Source organism: Microsporum canis, genomic scaffold (genome assembly GCF_000151145.1).
Source record: "Microsporum canis CBS 113480 supercont1.8 genomic scaffold, whole genome shotgun sequence".
In the NCBI taxonomy this organism is placed as follows: domain Eukaryota; kingdom Fungi; phylum Ascomycota; class Eurotiomycetes; order Onygenales; family Arthrodermataceae; genus Microsporum; species Microsporum canis.
The window spans coordinates 67,900-82,889 of NW_003299162.1; the positions used below are offsets into that span (position 1 = coordinate 67,900).

The 14,990-nt window shown below is 45.2% G+C and overlaps 10 protein-coding genes across 10 annotated transcripts; 5 read left to right on the plus strand and 5 right to left on the minus strand.

The window, feature by feature from the left end:
- Positions 1 to 773: 773 nt before the first annotated feature.
- Positions 774 to 1,510, plus strand: MCYG_07949 (uncharacterized protein; the record flags this gene model as incomplete). Its single annotated transcript, XM_002842820.1, has 3 exons — positions 774 to 836; positions 957 to 1,073; positions 1,106 to 1,510. 3 exons carry the CDS (start codon positions 774 to 776, stop codon positions 1,508 to 1,510), a joined length of 585 nt encoding a protein of 194 aa, XP_002842866.1.
- A 104-nt stretch (positions 1,511 to 1,614) lies between these two features.
- MCYG_07950 (uncharacterized protein) lies at positions 1,615 to 2,488 on the minus strand (the record flags this gene model as incomplete). Its single annotated transcript, XM_002842821.1, has 3 exons — positions 1,615 to 1,794; positions 1,852 to 2,208; positions 2,282 to 2,488. 3 exons carry the CDS (start codon positions 2,486 to 2,488, stop codon positions 1,615 to 1,617), a joined length of 744 nt encoding a protein of 247 aa, XP_002842867.1.
- Positions 2,489 to 3,188: 700 nt separating this feature from the next.
- On the plus strand, positions 3,189 to 3,974 carry MCYG_07951 (uncharacterized protein; the record flags this gene model as incomplete). Its single annotated transcript, XM_002842822.1, has 1 exon — positions 3,189 to 3,974. One exon carries the CDS (start codon positions 3,189 to 3,191, stop codon positions 3,972 to 3,974), a length of 786 nt encoding a protein of 261 aa, XP_002842868.1.
- A 1,112-nt stretch (positions 3,975 to 5,086) lies between these two features.
- On the plus strand, positions 5,087 to 6,805 carry MCYG_07952 (oligopeptide transporter; the record flags this gene model as incomplete). The annotated part of the gene is made up of 3 exons (XM_002842823.1): positions 5,087 to 5,377; positions 5,404 to 5,759; positions 5,812 to 6,805. The coding sequence occupies 3 exons, from the start codon at positions 5,087 to 5,089 to the stop codon at positions 6,803 to 6,805; spliced, it is 1,641 nt and encodes a 546-aa protein (XP_002842869.1).
- Positions 6,806 to 7,503: 698 nt separating this feature from the next.
- MCYG_07953 (conserved hypothetical protein) lies at positions 7,504 to 9,111 on the minus strand (the record flags this gene model as incomplete). Its single annotated transcript, XM_002842824.1, has 2 exons — positions 7,504 to 8,610; positions 8,665 to 9,111. 2 exons carry the CDS (start codon positions 9,109 to 9,111, stop codon positions 7,504 to 7,506), a joined length of 1,554 nt encoding a protein of 517 aa, XP_002842870.1.
- Positions 9,112 to 9,821: 710 nt separating this feature from the next.
- MCYG_07954 (uncharacterized protein) lies at positions 9,822 to 10,697 on the plus strand (the record flags this gene model as incomplete). The annotated part of the gene is made up of 1 exon (XM_002842825.1): positions 9,822 to 10,697. The coding sequence occupies one exon, from the start codon at positions 9,822 to 9,824 to the stop codon at positions 10,695 to 10,697; it is 876 nt and encodes a 291-aa protein (XP_002842871.1).
- Positions 10,698 to 11,202: 505 nt separating this feature from the next.
- Positions 11,203 to 11,644, minus strand: MCYG_07955 (uncharacterized protein; the record flags this gene model as incomplete). Its single annotated transcript, XM_002842826.1, has 2 exons — positions 11,203 to 11,375; positions 11,404 to 11,644. 2 exons carry the CDS (start codon positions 11,642 to 11,644, stop codon positions 11,203 to 11,205), a joined length of 414 nt encoding a protein of 137 aa, XP_002842872.1.
- Positions 11,645 to 12,128: 484 nt separating this feature from the next.
- MCYG_07956 (uncharacterized protein) lies at positions 12,129 to 12,532 on the minus strand (the record flags this gene model as incomplete). Its single annotated transcript, XM_002842827.1, has 2 exons — positions 12,129 to 12,232; positions 12,283 to 12,532. The coding sequence occupies 2 exons, from the start codon at positions 12,530 to 12,532 to the stop codon at positions 12,129 to 12,131; spliced, it is 354 nt and encodes a 117-aa protein (XP_002842873.1).
- Positions 12,533 to 12,994: 462 nt separating this feature from the next.
- On the plus strand, positions 12,995 to 13,651 carry MCYG_07957 (conserved hypothetical protein; the record flags this gene model as incomplete). The annotated part of the gene is made up of 3 exons (XM_002842828.1): positions 12,995 to 13,159; positions 13,212 to 13,492; positions 13,543 to 13,651. The coding sequence occupies 3 exons, from the start codon at positions 12,995 to 12,997 to the stop codon at positions 13,649 to 13,651; spliced, it is 555 nt and encodes a 184-aa protein (XP_002842874.1).
- A 205-nt stretch (positions 13,652 to 13,856) lies between these two features.
- MCYG_07958 (conserved hypothetical protein) lies at positions 13,857 to 14,666 on the minus strand (the record flags this gene model as incomplete). Its single annotated transcript, XM_002842829.1, has 1 exon — positions 13,857 to 14,666. The coding sequence occupies one exon, from the start codon at positions 14,664 to 14,666 to the stop codon at positions 13,857 to 13,859; it is 810 nt and encodes a 269-aa protein (XP_002842875.1).
- Between the last annotated feature and the right edge of the window lie 324 nt (positions 14,667 to 14,990).

Sequence of the window (14,990 nt, forward strand, 5' to 3'; positions counted from 1 at the left end):
CTAGATAGGAAATTATTTAGTATTAACCCGGTCGAGTCGGTACTTGAAGGCCAAAAACTCAGACCGACCCGGTACCGACCCCAGTCTAAATACCATTCGACCAAAAGATCATACATAGTGATGACGCTCGTCATCTCTGGTCGCTGCACTGCTTATATGCTTGATGTTTGGATGCCACGTGACGTGGGCTTGGTGGGCGCATGCCGCGCTGGCATAACATATGGGTTATACTTGTTTAGAACTAATTACTAACTCTTGGAAGAGAGCAGTGGGCAGAGATATATATATATATACATAAGTGGCTTAGTAAGCCTTAGTAGGAGCTTAGTCATGAGTAGGGCGGACTCTACCAGCATGACAAGTATATTGGTGTCAAATGGGTGCTGAACTAGGGTCTCATAACCTCTCGGAGGCTGAAGGGGGAACACGTGACCGCAGCCTCTGCAAGACACAACGGAGCAGCAAAATAATGCCTCAGCAACCAAATGAGCACGGGAAAAGGTGATAAATAGGCGTAGAATTGGATGATGATGATGGACCGAAGGTCCAGAGGCTATACTACGGCTATTTATCTATAGAGGACAAAGGGCCGTCGGCCGGCTGGTGCCTAAGCGAGATGAGGCAGGGGGTGGCGGCAGTGGCGTATCGCTTATTCCGATACGCTGGCCAAACACTATCAAGCTACATCTCCCGCTATCTTATTTCATTGCCAATTAAGTTGCTTCGCCGAACCCGCGGTCTACATTACATGAAACACCTCTCAAATCTTCACTATGGGCGTCATAAAATATACCATCGAACGGGGCAGTGGCGACTTCCTTACTAAAAATGACGTGGTGAAGACAGAACACTCGTGCTATTTTTACGATGGTACAAACCAAAAGGATTATTATAAAGGAGAGCAGTGAGTTTTACGGTACTCATCGTCCAGTTTTGTATTATCTAACTAGATCTAGTACGAGAATCACATGAAACTGTCGCAGACAAACGCTGGAAAGACACTAGGTATGGACTTGATTAAGAAGATGGAAGATGATTATCGACAACAGGTGGAGGAGCTTCGCCAGCTTCAAGTGAGCAAGATGAGGAGTGATGAGATGCAGAGGAAAGCACAGAAGAGCATGAGAGGGAACTTTCGCGCATGAGGGAGAAGCTCGAGATAACTAGCCGGGAGATGATTGAACGGATGAACCGAGAGCTTGCGGTCAGGGAGAAGAAGCTTAGGAATGAGATGCAGCGGCGGCAGCGCGAGCAGGAAGAGGCATACGCCTGGAGAGAAAAGCAACTCCGTCAAGAGAGAGAGAGGTTAGATGATGATGATTCCGATAATGATGGTTCCGACGATGATGATTATGATTCTTCTTCTTCTTCTTCTTCTTCTGATGATGATGATGATGATGATGATTTCAATATGGAATTGGCTCGTCTTCCGTATCACTCCAACGGAAGAAGGACCGTACGCAGAGGCGATGACCGCAGGCGTGCTACAGTCGGAATACCGTACGAATAACTACAATATTATAGTTTGAATAGATAAGAAATATTACTTGTCTTTTTATAAAATATTACTTGTCTTTTTATAAAAAATGATTCTTGTTTTTAAACGTTACATGATCACTTTTCTAGTACAAACAGCTGACCACATCTCTCGACAACGCTTTCCACGGTTTCCTCATAAGTAGCGTGGAATAAACCACTCCACTCGATGTAATAGGACTCCATGCAGGGGTCCTTAAGGACCCTAGCAAATTCTTCATAGGATTCATAAGCATGAGTATTGTGGGTAACGACGTACTAATAGATATATTAGTAAATAATAATCTATTTTAGTTATAGATAGAGATATAATACCTTCTTCAAATTTCGAATTGTCTTCCAATATTTGCTCTGGATATTGAATTTCCTAAAGTCTTTTCCCTTCAAGTCCGCAGCTCGCTGGCTAAGTCTGTGGGTAGAGAAGTCGTGGTTATCTACCTGGGGCGTCTTTTTAGAACTTGCTGGTGTATCCTTTGGCGATATTTTCTTCACAAGTTCTATCAACATATTTCCTATGAAGAGATTTGCCTTTTGTTGTAAGTAGATTTTTTTGTCTCTCTCTAGAGCTGATATTTTCTCAAGAAAGATTTGGTTGTTATCGAGAACGGTCTGATGTTGTTCCTCTAGTATGCGATTTGTTTCAGTCAATTTATTGTTTTGAATTTGTAGGTCCTAATAGTTTATAGGTTAGTATTTATCACTTTAGTAGAGAATAAAAATCAATAAAAGAATTATAGATGCTTACATTGTATCGAGCGCTGAAACTTCTCACTACCGGCGAAAGAGGTATTATTGCCGTAGGGTTACTGCGCTGGTAATACTCGTTGGTCGTTTCAAAATCGCGTACCGGGGGCTGCAATCGTATTCTTCGTTCTTCTAAACTGTCAACTCCTAGTTTCCGTTTCAATATGCCCATCGAATAGTCGCTAGTTATGTATTCTAGTGCCGACATCGTCTCGCCGTTTGCCCTAGGTGGCGTTAACTCAACAGTAATAAAAGGATCCATCGCAGCTGAATAGATGATTGTTAGACAACTTACAATGAGGACTTGCGATCGTTAAGAAGTTATGGGGACTTGCGGAGGGGAAAAGCTTTTCAATAGATATAGAAGGGACGTTTTTTACGCGTGTTGAAGGGGAAGGGATTGTACGTGTGAGAGGAAATGAAGAATAGCTGATTATAATATTACGTCACGAAGTGAGTCACCAATCACGTGAGTGGTTAGCGTGAGGGCGCTTAATATTGTATGGTAAGTGAAGCGACTATTTACGATCACGAATTTATCACTTTATAGAGTAATCTCTATAGAATAACAAGCAGAAACTAAGCACACTCAGTCCCTGCTCCAAGGCAGGCCGCCTTCTGACTGCGGCCAGGCCAGCTTCTGATCACCTATTTAACCAACAACTGTTAACCTACCCTGTTCACCACAGCTTCTGATCAAAGACAAACCTCGATCGCTTTCTCTAAATACGCTGCAGCAGCCTATTCACCAAGAATAACTGCTAGGATACCCTGTTTACTACAGCTTCGTATCATATATCAGATCTCAGTAACCTTCCTTGAAGTTACACTACAGGTAAGACATTCGTTGGGGAGAGGTCAGTTTGAAGGCCGTTGAGAGATTAACTATAGTAATATATAGAGGGAAAATGGCTACCGGCAATGCAGGCAATGCAGACCTACCCACCGATGATACTCTAGACCAGTTGGTCGACACTAATCGCCACATTCTGTCACCAGAAGGAGTGTCCGCGGCAATGCGGAGAGAATTTGTTGATATTATCCGGCCTATTAAACTAAATCTATGTCCAACCGAGGACGTTACCGATACCGATATTACTCGCTTTTTAGCGAGGGTCTTCCAGCAATGGACAACAAGGAGACCACACTCCAAGCCTGGAAAGATATGGGCACAGGCGTCATTTGAAGATACAGCTGTAGAGATTGGTACACTTACAAGATATTTACCAACTTCAGCTACTACAAAAGCTGACCGTGCTAATGTATACGACCGGGAGCCCCCTGGCTCTCAGACTAACAACTCTCGAAAGCGGGGTGCACCTATATTTATTCGGGCAGTTATGAATGACGGCCTCGACTCAGTGAACTTTCAGTTTTTAGACGAGAACTCTAAGATGGTATCCGGGAAGCAAGGAATATACTTCTCTGAGCTAGACAAGGCAGATATATACTTCTTAGCCATGGAACGCCATGATGCCTACTACGCTGGCAGAGTTCACGAATATAATCAGGCTATTGGGGTATTCCTTGCACGAAACCGCCTCCAATTCTGGAGGCAAGGAAATCCCGTGTATACGAGGCCTGAGGAGCCGCAAAACCTCATCATTCAGTTTGACCTCTGCCGAAATCTCGGCAAACATAGAGAGCAAGCGCTCGCAAAATTGCGGGCTTTGCCCGCGCCAAGTTATCAATGAAAAAAGGGTGGCCATTAAGAGGCAGACAGCGGAGAATCCGCCGGGATCATCACTCGAATCTTTTGACTATTTTAGATAACTATTTCATATATTCAAGGTACCCATTTATCCATATTGTTTCTTTCCTTTCTTTTCTATTGTAAAGTGCAAAAAGGTTAAGAATATTGGCCTCCAGAGGCCCCTAACAAAATAAAACCACATTTTTTAGCAAAGATAAAAAGCACTAAATATGTTACAGATCTACAGAAGCAAGATCTACAGAAGCAAGACCTACAGGCGAATATCTAATATATTCCCTATAAAATATCGAGTACATGATGTTATATTGGTAGTTGCCGCTGAAGCCCTGCTGTAGTGAGGGGTAGGATCGAATCACTAAGAGGAGGGTTGGGAAGTCGGGTATATTTTCCAGGATTTGAGCACTGATGCGTAGCTCCAATGGAAGAGTATTCAGGCCTGGCTCCATGATGAGATGATGTAGACTTGCGCGTAGGAGTACGTGACTGAGCTCATATAGTATAAGATGGGCGTAAAGGAGGAGCCAGGCGCCACAAATATATATATTGAAGCTTAGCCACCTCCAGACCATCGTGAACGCCACTCGGCCTAAGCCGCCTGCGCCCCTCCAGGGAGAGTTCTGTGCTATAGATAGATATAGCCTTGAACGGGCGAGAGTAGTAGGGAACGCCGCAAATGCGGCATTAAATTTTTCTCCTTTTTGGCTTAGTGTATAACGTGACTCTCTATACTCTGTACTCTAACATAATTCATTAATAGACAGGACAACGCCGTAGATGCGGCATGAAATTTCTCTTTCGCCCCAGCCTTGTGCGGAACGTGATGAAGTACAGCGATATGACTGGTAAGCCAGCAGAAGAGGGGCCAGACGCCAAGTCTTGGCAGACGCAGGGTTAGAGCAAGGGGGTTAAAGCGGCGAGGTAGGCCGTCTATATCGTCGCGCGCTAGTGGGAGACGCCTTCCCTGATTAGGAACGCTATACCGGATCAGGGAATTTGGTGAGGTCCAGGAGTACGGAGTACAAATTCTTGTTTCTGTTTCTCTTGCACACATTTGGATCTTATAACACTGGCAGTCGCTTGCATTCTTTTAACATGTCGAACTCGGAGCCAAGGATAGAAACATTTGTTGCAAATGACAGTACTCCACTTTTATCGGCCACACCTGATGAAGAAGAGGCCGACAGGATTATTTACGATGGTCTAAGGAGGGTTTCGGGTTCCTTCCCACTTTCAGTGTGGCTTATTGCGACTATCGAGCTTTGCGAAAGATTTGCCTACTTTGGAATTCTTGGCCCGCTGCAAAACTATATCCAGAATTCCGGGAACGATCCTCCGCAACCTGGTGGAATCGGTATGCAACGCTTCGGCCAGCTGTTTACGATTGTCTGACATGAATAGGACTTTGACAGGCTTATGCTACGACGATAAATCAAATGTTCATGCTTTGGTGTTTCATTACTCCAATAATGGGCGCTATAGTCGCAGAACAGAACTTTGGACGAGTGAGGACTATAGTATACTCTTCTGCGATTTATAGCTGCGGATTGGCAACCCTATTTCTATCCTCATTACCCGTTGCTAGAGATATTGGTGTGCCATTTCTGGGGCTGTCTGTGTCTTTATTTCTGATTGGCATCGGCGCCGGCGGTATTAAGACGAACGTTAGCTCCTTGATTGCAGAACAATACACTGGCCCCCAAGAACGCATTCTCGTGCTTGACTCAGGGGAAAAAGTCGTTATCGACAGAGATCTGACTCTTCAAAGGTTTGTCCCACGAAACTATCATTTTATCATTTTAGAGACTGATAGTATCAAGGATATTCACAATGTTCTTCTTATATATTAATGTGGGTTCTCTTGCCTCCCTCGCCTCTACGACAATAGAACAGAAGTACGGCTTCTCTGTTGCGTTTGCCCTACCAACAATAGTGTTCCTTATTGGGCTCATAATTCTGCTGACAAGCAAAGATCAATATGTTAGCCACGCGCCTGACAATTCTTTAATAACCAAAGCATGTCGAGTGATCTGGATTGCTGTTAAAAACAAATGCAGCCTTGAACATGCACGACTGACCCATCAAGCGGAGGAAGGTTCAACAGAAATGCCTCCGTGGGATGACCTTTTCATCGACGACTTAGGATGTGCATTATCTGCTTGCAAAGTTTTTCTACTCTATCCCTTTTACTGGGCTGCCTACTCTCAGCTTTTAACAAACTTCATTTCTCAAGCTGCCACTATGGAGACGCACGGCCTTCCGAATGATGCGATGACAAGCATAGATCCTCTCGTTACCCTCATTCTATTACCTATCCTTGATCGGTTTATATTTCCTCTACTTCGAAGCCTTGGAGCATCTGTTCGCCATATTGATAGAATGGCACTGGGGTTTTTATTCTGCGGCATATCCATGTTATATGCTGCCTTTATCCAACGATCTATCTACGCAGCACCGCCTTGCTATGACCACCCGCGATCAAAAGACTGTATGGGTGGGAAGTTCCCTAATCAGGTCTCTGTATTCCTTCAAATTCCTGCTTATGTATTGGTCGCCCTTTCAGAGATCCTTGCATCTGTGGCAGGTATTGAATACGCATATACAAAGGCACCGAAGTCGATGAAATCATTGGTAATGGCCGTGTATCTATCAACTGTGTCAGCTGGGGCATTGGTAGCTATGACAGTTTCACCATTGACGGTGGATCCGAGATTGACTTGGATGTATGTCACGCTTGGGATAGAAACTCTGGTGGCTGGTGCCGTCCTTTGGGTTGCTGCGATGCGGATGTGGTTTGAAAAAAGAAAGCGATAGGGCTCATGGCTACGGGTAATGATAGAGGCTGTGTAGAGCGTTGGGTCCTGCAACTGACGTGGCGGTGTCATCTAATGTTTATTTCAAGAATATAATATCAGACTTGAAATAAATGCCGCAGACCCCTGCAAGGATGGGACAGGAATACTCGCGGCGCATTGCGGAGTAACTAATTAACACTGCATATGCTGGTGCCCGGCTACTTGCGAAAGCACATATAATACCCTATTTATAGATTGGTGTTGCGATACAATATATAAGACTCCGAAAGTTCTACCACCAGAGGCTCTAACAACCTTACCACATAAGAAAAAGACAGAAAACAACCCTAAATAATCGAACTTGATCCGTTGACTTTGCAGGTTAGAATCCTCCGAATACAAGGCTTATCTTTGCACATTGCTAACAGAACCAGTACCAGTGATCGCCAACATAGCACGGAACATGGCCGATAAGCCAGGTGAATTGAAGAGCAAGGGAAAGGGTAAGGAAAAGGACCAGGAGAGCTATGTGGGAGAAGCATCCTATGGAGTCATGGATCAGCATCCGAGTTACACGCCGTTATATCTTCTGGAAAAGGGTCGCAGGATTAACGGAAGGAAATCCACGGCAATATGGCGTTGCAAGACTTGACGATGAACCAAGGAGGTGCAAGTAACATGAGAGGTCAGGGAAGCCAAACATAAGAATAGCAGGTTCTAGTGTTCTGGCACATTAAAAGCGTCACGAAGTTTTTTATCGTATTCCTCCTTTTCCTTCACCTTTCGTTTGAAAATATCGTGGGTATTAAATGCCCAATGGTACATCATCACAAGGCCGTATTGATCGTCGCTGTATTTGCCATGTCCAAGTCTTCCTTGGATTTTATCGATAAATAGATGGAAGATGGCGGTAGGGCTTTGTATGGCAAGCGAATACCAAAATGTGCCCCTCTCCCATCCTTTTGACATAATTGTCGATAGTCGCAGTTCCGTAAGATAGCTATTGTCTTCCTGCAATAGGATTAGTATAAATTCTGTCCATACCCCTTTGTATTTATTCTCATCAATAGTAGTAATGGATTGGCTTGTAAGCCAATAAGGTGGGTGAACCATCTCAACTGGTAGAGAACATCCCCATTCAAGATCCACAAGCGAGGTAATATTCCACTCCTGATCAACAAAAATATTACTCTGGTGGAGATCGGTAAGGGAGAATATAAATGGACCTCGACGTAGTTCTTGTCGGAAGAAAAGAGGAATAGAAACGCGCATTGCTGTAAGAGTTGTTACTTGCTGAATATAGTCAGAGCCATCATTTATAGCATTTGGTTGATAAAGAAGGCGATTATTATGAAGGCTAACTATATCGGTAAGATAGGAATCAGAAGTTGAGTACGTATAGTTACGTAGTATATTTGTCGGAATATATTCATTCTCTAGCTCTTGAATTTCAAGAGTTAGTGGCCAGTTTGATAAGATAATAAGGCCGTTATTATCAATAATGAATGACCCGATACGAGGTAAGGGAGTATGGCTAAGGCTCAATAGTATACGAGCGAGGCTGCGAAATAGAGTAGCCCTTAACGCGGTATTGTTTGAATTTTGGAGCCAAGTATCCGAGAGCATTCTTCCTTGATTTGGCTCAATATATTCTATTAGAATATATCCGGGGCCTGGGCCTGCTGGGGCTGTAGGTGAGTGGCGGATATACCGGGATAGAATTGCGTGTTGAGGCCATATAAATCTGCCAACCCATATAAAGACCTGGCGACGCAGATAGTGATAGCACCTAGCAAAGAATGGTAAATTATCTATTGCAGTAAACTGTGGTTTATTAGCTGCATATACATATAATTTAATAATGATGGATAGACCTACCGATTCGCCCGAGGACAGTGAGAATCCGTAAAGCCGTGGAATAGGAATACTGGGATGCTTTTCCTGGAGCCATGCATATGTACCGGCCTCACACCTAATCTTTTCATCAGCATTTCCTGGCCGGAATGTTTCGCCAATCTTGTATGGAAGAGGTATTCGAAGTAGAACGCGATTTCCAGGCTGCTCCCTCGACCAGTCTCGGATAGTAACTGGGATACATAGGTTAAAGCTACCCTGGAACCAATTTGCTGAATCTGCTATATCGCATTTCCCAGGGTCAATGTTCAAATGGTGGGAGATAACTCCCTTTATCCATGTAGCTCTACCAACCAGCTCAGCAATAAATTGGTTTTGCTTCTCGAAGTATCCAAGTCGGTGAAGGATATTGATTTCCTTATCCTTGGCAGCAGAGTAGGTAATCTCTTCTTGGAGAAGACGTCGTTTCATGATTGCGATCGTTCTCAGAGAATAACCGTGGATGGATGGAGAAGAATGTACAATCGCGCTTTGGTCGTTTGAGAAAGGTTGTTCCCCTGCCAAGACAATCTGGGGATGAAGTCACGAGACTGTCTATTAAGTAAGCAAAACGGTTTCACCTTGACCCCTTGAGCTCTACATAGTACAACCGCAAGCAACTATCGACCTATTACTCGATCTCAGGCTGGCTGCACGCCTCGAAACACAACTGCACACCCTTTATATTCCACGGACTCTGACTCCAACTCCCAGCAAGCAGCTCCCGGACGGAAGCAAAACGTAAGCGAGTTAACGGCGTCGCTACGTGAACAACAGCTATAGGAAGGTAGAGGGAACCAGAGAAGCTATAGGCAGCATACCCCGGCATTTTGAATGCAAAAAATGCTTACTCGGCCTTAATCTGGATAAAGACGCCCAAATATAGAGGCACATACCGCGATACCAGCTCTTTTGCGAAGGTCTCCTCACTTCATGTCTGATAGAACGGGTGAATGCCATCCCTAGTGAGCTTTTATAATGGATGATTACCAGAGCCTCGTCGTGGCTCAATTCTTCGAATCACTGCCAAATCTCTCCCAGGAATCGTGTCACCAGTTCGCCTTGCACCACATTGCCCCAATTCTTCATCCTAACACTACCAGCAAGGTAGATATATCCGACCCAGCCCTTTCCAGGGAAGCATGAGCTATACCGTTATATTACATACTCATTTCATGGACGTAAATCACCGTATTGCCGTCCAGTTCCGAAGCGACAAGCAAGACCTTTTCGGAGTCATCGAAGCTAGCCACATTCATGGACCTATGGTACCCCTGGTAACATACCAGGGCATGTATGAAGGGCTCTTTGTGTATACATCGCCTTTTGTAGAAGGGACACCTTATATCAGTGTCTTGATGTCTTCCGAGGATTTTCAACTGCCTCTTCAGAAGAAGATGGCGACTGTCCTGGACCTTGCAGACCTCGTCACTCGAGGAGCCAGAACGAACACTGCTGTATTTGACACTGCTCTATCCGACCTTACTTCTACTATTGAGAGAATCCAATATATGGCCAATAATTATATTTTTCGACATACAACCCTCAGAAACAAAATTTTTGCTTGTATCAGCAAGCTCTTACTACAGCTACCCAATCTTACTACCCTCCCCGTCACCCTTACCCACCAGGATCTCGCCCCATTCAATTACCTTATCGACGACCCTACGGGTCGGGTGCAGGCTGTACTAGACTGGGATGGTGCTCTTTACCTCCCAGTTGGGTCGAATTTCCATTTTATAGAAAGCCTTTTCGGGTTCATGACCCCAAGAGGTTGGCAAGACACAGAAGACCGACAGGAACTAGAGACAGCGTTTTATGATCGGGTTCTGGCTAATCTTGCCGCGCAAGGGTTTGAAGGAATAACAAAAGAGCAACTGGAGTCGCAAAAGGCGATTGGGATGTTAATATATGGTGTGGAGCGACTTCTCAAGTTTAAAGACGAGCGAGCCGAGCACTATCTAGATGGATACCTTCGAGGTTTATCTTTCATGAATGGATCCTTGTTGTCGTATTAGAGCAGTACTTGATGGGACCTTGGTGCGTTGAAGCTTCAGAGTATGCTTATCCGAAAGGCTACAGTATTAAGAGCCATTCAGAAAGTAACAAGGAATGGCCGCGCGGATCTCGCACAAAATCAAGTTACTGAGGTTTCGATGTGGTAGTATGTGCTAAATTTTCTACTTCTGCAGGTATAGCGAAACGAACACTCAGGGGGCATCATCGCAAAAGATGTACCTAAACAAGCGAGGTAGAGGATATTCCCAATGATTTGCAAAACTACGACTCTTCTCCGGCAACATCTACCAGCGGCATAACCTTGTCCACATGCTCCGTATAGGGCTTTGAGTCCTGAAACATTTTGTGGTTGCCAGAGTTCATAGGGGCACAGACATTATTCCCTTTGCACTCAACAACCCCATTTCATTGGTATGGAAGCTCCATCCAGTGATGACAGGTTCACTCGTTTCAATATTTTGTTCGGAGGGAAGGCGAAGAGGAACACTGATGGTGCCACGCCCACTAGGATGTGTGAACTCGATGAAATCCTCTGTCGGAAGGGTTCGGAATGATTGAGATTCGTTTCTCTAAACTGTGAGCTTTGAGAAACTCAGCGAGGTCTGAAGCGAAAGCTGGATCGAGCTCAATGCCTGGAACAGTCCATTTTGGCTGAGGAACCACAAGTTGGGCGTAATCTTGACAATTATTACTATGTATGCAAACTTTGTTTGCCATAGAGTGGCTGGCATTTGCCGTAGGATATCTCGCGAGAGAGTATTGTATACTCCTCATCACCTGGCCATCTTAATGTAGAGACAGTAAATTGTCGAAACTCGCTTTGGAACCGATACCATAGCCTTTCAACGGGGGTAAGAAGTTGTAACCTTCCTTCGCTCTTCTCTTTGCGATATTGGAGTTTTAAAAGTCGTAAAAACTCGTCTCCAAGCGGAAGCTTTCTCGCCATCTCATCTGCATGAACTTCGTCACGAGCTCTCTGCTCAGAGTTTTTAAGTTCTAGAAGTAATACTTTAAATTTTTTAAGTATCCTATAGCCGCTCTAAAACCCTAGTGTCATGCCACGCAGCATGTACATCAAGTGGCATTCCAACATCAAAGCATATAAGTAGTGCAGCGACCAGAGATGACGAGCGTCATCACTGTGTATGATCTTTTGGTCGAATGGCATATGCTGTACCATCGCTGCCGGCATACTGCCATTACACCTAGCCACGCGTTCATATTGCTCCTTTCGGCCATCACTCACTCCAAAGCAAAGGAGTGATTCACGGCAGTTAAGATTAGTGTCCGGAGTTCCCTTGCCATTAAAGGTGGCGGTAGTTTCAACCCACTCATTCAATACTTGACGACTCCAACATATTGTACGAGTTAAAACATTGAAACAAATTCTCCCATTAAAACAGAGCTTTGAAGAAGAGACGGTCCTATACTCATGTATTAACCGGTTTGCTGAAATCTGGGGTTGGGAGCGGCTTCCCCTGCTCATAGGCAATATCAGCGTCGTCATCGTATGGTATAGAAGGACCTTTGTAAGCTATAAAAATACATTAGTTAAAATCTTTAAGGTAATAAGAGGTAACTTACGTGGTATGCTAGATGTTCTAAAAAGTTCTTCTCTTTCTTCCTCGGACATAGCTTTAAAATAAGTAGTCAGCGACTGGCTATCTAGCGTCTTCAAGTAGTCGCGGTCTATCTTTGGACGAGGTTTTGAGCTAGTCGTGTCAGTAGTGTTGGAGGTTGTAGTCGTGTCAGGGCTGTTGGAGCTCGTAGAAGGCGACACTACTTTCTCATCGCTAGCCGACTCCGCCGGTGAGGAAGAGGTGGTTTTGGGCATGGCCAAGTATGATAAACGCGCCTTGAAGGGTGTAACAGTGATATAGGAGTTGGTTGTTTGCTTTAACTGGTGCTCTCTACTTTAAAGCAGATAGAAAGCGAGAGAGTCGGGATGATGGCCGGATGCCTCGGGCTGTCGGGAGAACATTAATGCGAGAGCGTGACCGAGTTAAAGCGGCGAGATGGATCGTTTATAACAGCATCAGGCGGCTTACTCGCTATACCGGATCGGGGAATTTGGTGAGCTAGCGGCTCCCTAGCAGTTGATGAGAACTGTACGTTTACATTTTATTCCATCTCAAAGGAGAGAGTTGTGCGTCGTGTTTACAGCCTTGATAGCTGATGTTGGTCTCTCTGTCAAAGATGCCAGGGTGGATGTTCACGTGCCAAACAATCCGTTCCCCTTGTCGATACCCCGCCGCTATGCTCAACGGTCTTTCATACCATAGAGCCAGTGTCCGACATGTCGCTCTCTGTTGAGATGGTTCAGGGGACGGAGAAGTCCTGGATAGACCTTTCTAACTCGTCGGGAAAGCTCGCGGCGCTATATGCGATCCAGGATTGTGGATATATTGTACTGAAAGCAGCAGCAAACACTGGATCGATAGAAGAAGCCAGGGACAACGAGGTGAGATATTCCCCATCGATGGTATTCAATTTAGCCTAATCCATAGCAATAGTATACTAAAGCTCTCCTCTCTGAAACACGGAATGGTGATTTTCAACCTAGCCATCCCGGATATATACCTGCCTATCGGCTTAAGGACCCCAACATCAAGATGAACCGGTCACGATTTTGGAGAGAACAGGCAATGTCTAGAGATCCAAAAGAACTTAATTACATCATGTGCTACCATCTATTTGGAGGCAGTCACGACATGTGGGAATGGGAATATGATAAGGGACTATGGGAGGAAGAGACGGGAGAAACTGAAGTGGTTCAAGCTGCTGGTGGAGACCTGTATGTCTTTTGCGCCGGATCAAAGAAGACCTTGACTGATTGTCTCTCAGAATCATCTGCAATGGCTGGTTACCCCAACGACCCCCAAAGCCGCAAGGGACGAAAGACGCTTTTGTTGTGAGCTATCGATGGAAGGGTTTCCACCAGGAAACCCAATGATACACCGGAGGAGTTGCAGATACCTCATTTACGTCCATCGAAAGTATTATTAGTAGCAATTTATAGCAGATGGGTGCATAGCGGTGCATTTAAAAGGATTTAATAAACTACTGGAGTTAGCAGACGCTTCCAGGGGCTGGCCGTACGACCCAGATGCTGCGTATGTACCGGCTCGAGCAGTTGACGAGCAGTTCTCATAAGCCAGTCAGAGTAGAGCATCTACATCTGCGAGAAATGTCTGCGCAACACTGCTCAAATTCTCCCTCCTGATCGAGTACGTTCCTGTAGCAACTTCATATTTCACCTGTTCCACATCACCCTGTAGGACTAGCCAGCAGGGAAAAAGAAAGCCTCCGACCTCCCAGCCTACTCGGGAGGCAGCATCAGGGAACACATCTAGACCACTTCCTCTATCACAACCTTGGGCCGTAAATGAGTCCTCATACGATGTTTGCCATGCATAGTAGTAGAAGGGTGCCAACGTAGGATATCGCTCCTCGATTGTTTCTTCATCAACATGTGCCTCGCCAGGCGGATTATGAGGCCAACGGGTATCGTACCAGAGGAACGACGTCTGCCAGTCTGGGACCAACCGGTAATGATAGAGTTGGCCGATTCCTCCTCGCACTCGACGATTCGGGCTCTGGCCTGCGGTAATCTCGATGGTGGTGCAGCCTGTATCGCCGTTATTATGGACGATAAGCCGTAAGCCGTATGCTGTCTTGAATAAAAGACGCCCATTATCCGGGCAATACCGCGCAGGGAAGGGTTGTCTCCAAAGACTCAAGACACTTTGCGTACATTTCCACAGAATCGCTTTAAGAGCTGTTAACCCAGGCAGACATGTGGGTTTATAGGGGGGAAGTCTGGTGCTCTCCGGATTCTGGTCGAGAATGCTGCTCTTTCGATGCCATGAGAGCTTGCCTTCCCGGCGGCTCGATTGATCAGGATCGAGGATGACTCCTGGCTGAGCCTGGGATATGAACACCTCTAGAGGTCGCAGTGGAGTTGTCATGTCTGCCGCTGTTTGGTCAAGGCAATGTCGTGGTTGTCGTGATTGTATTAACTATTCAAGTCGTGATTATATATAATATTGAAGTTAGTCGACGAGAGGCTGGCATTGTGAAGACTGCCCGGAACCTGAAGGCCCTCCTGATCCAGGTATAGAGGTCTCCTAATATAAGGATCTATTGTTACTCAACATAGTGTGCTAAGAGAGGTTTTACAATTATACTTCTATGTACGCGCGCATCCTGCCTCTGTCATAGAGCTGCTAGAAAAGACCAAGGTGGCAGTCGATAAGTAGTATATTGTAGATTATTTTTATCCTGATATATCT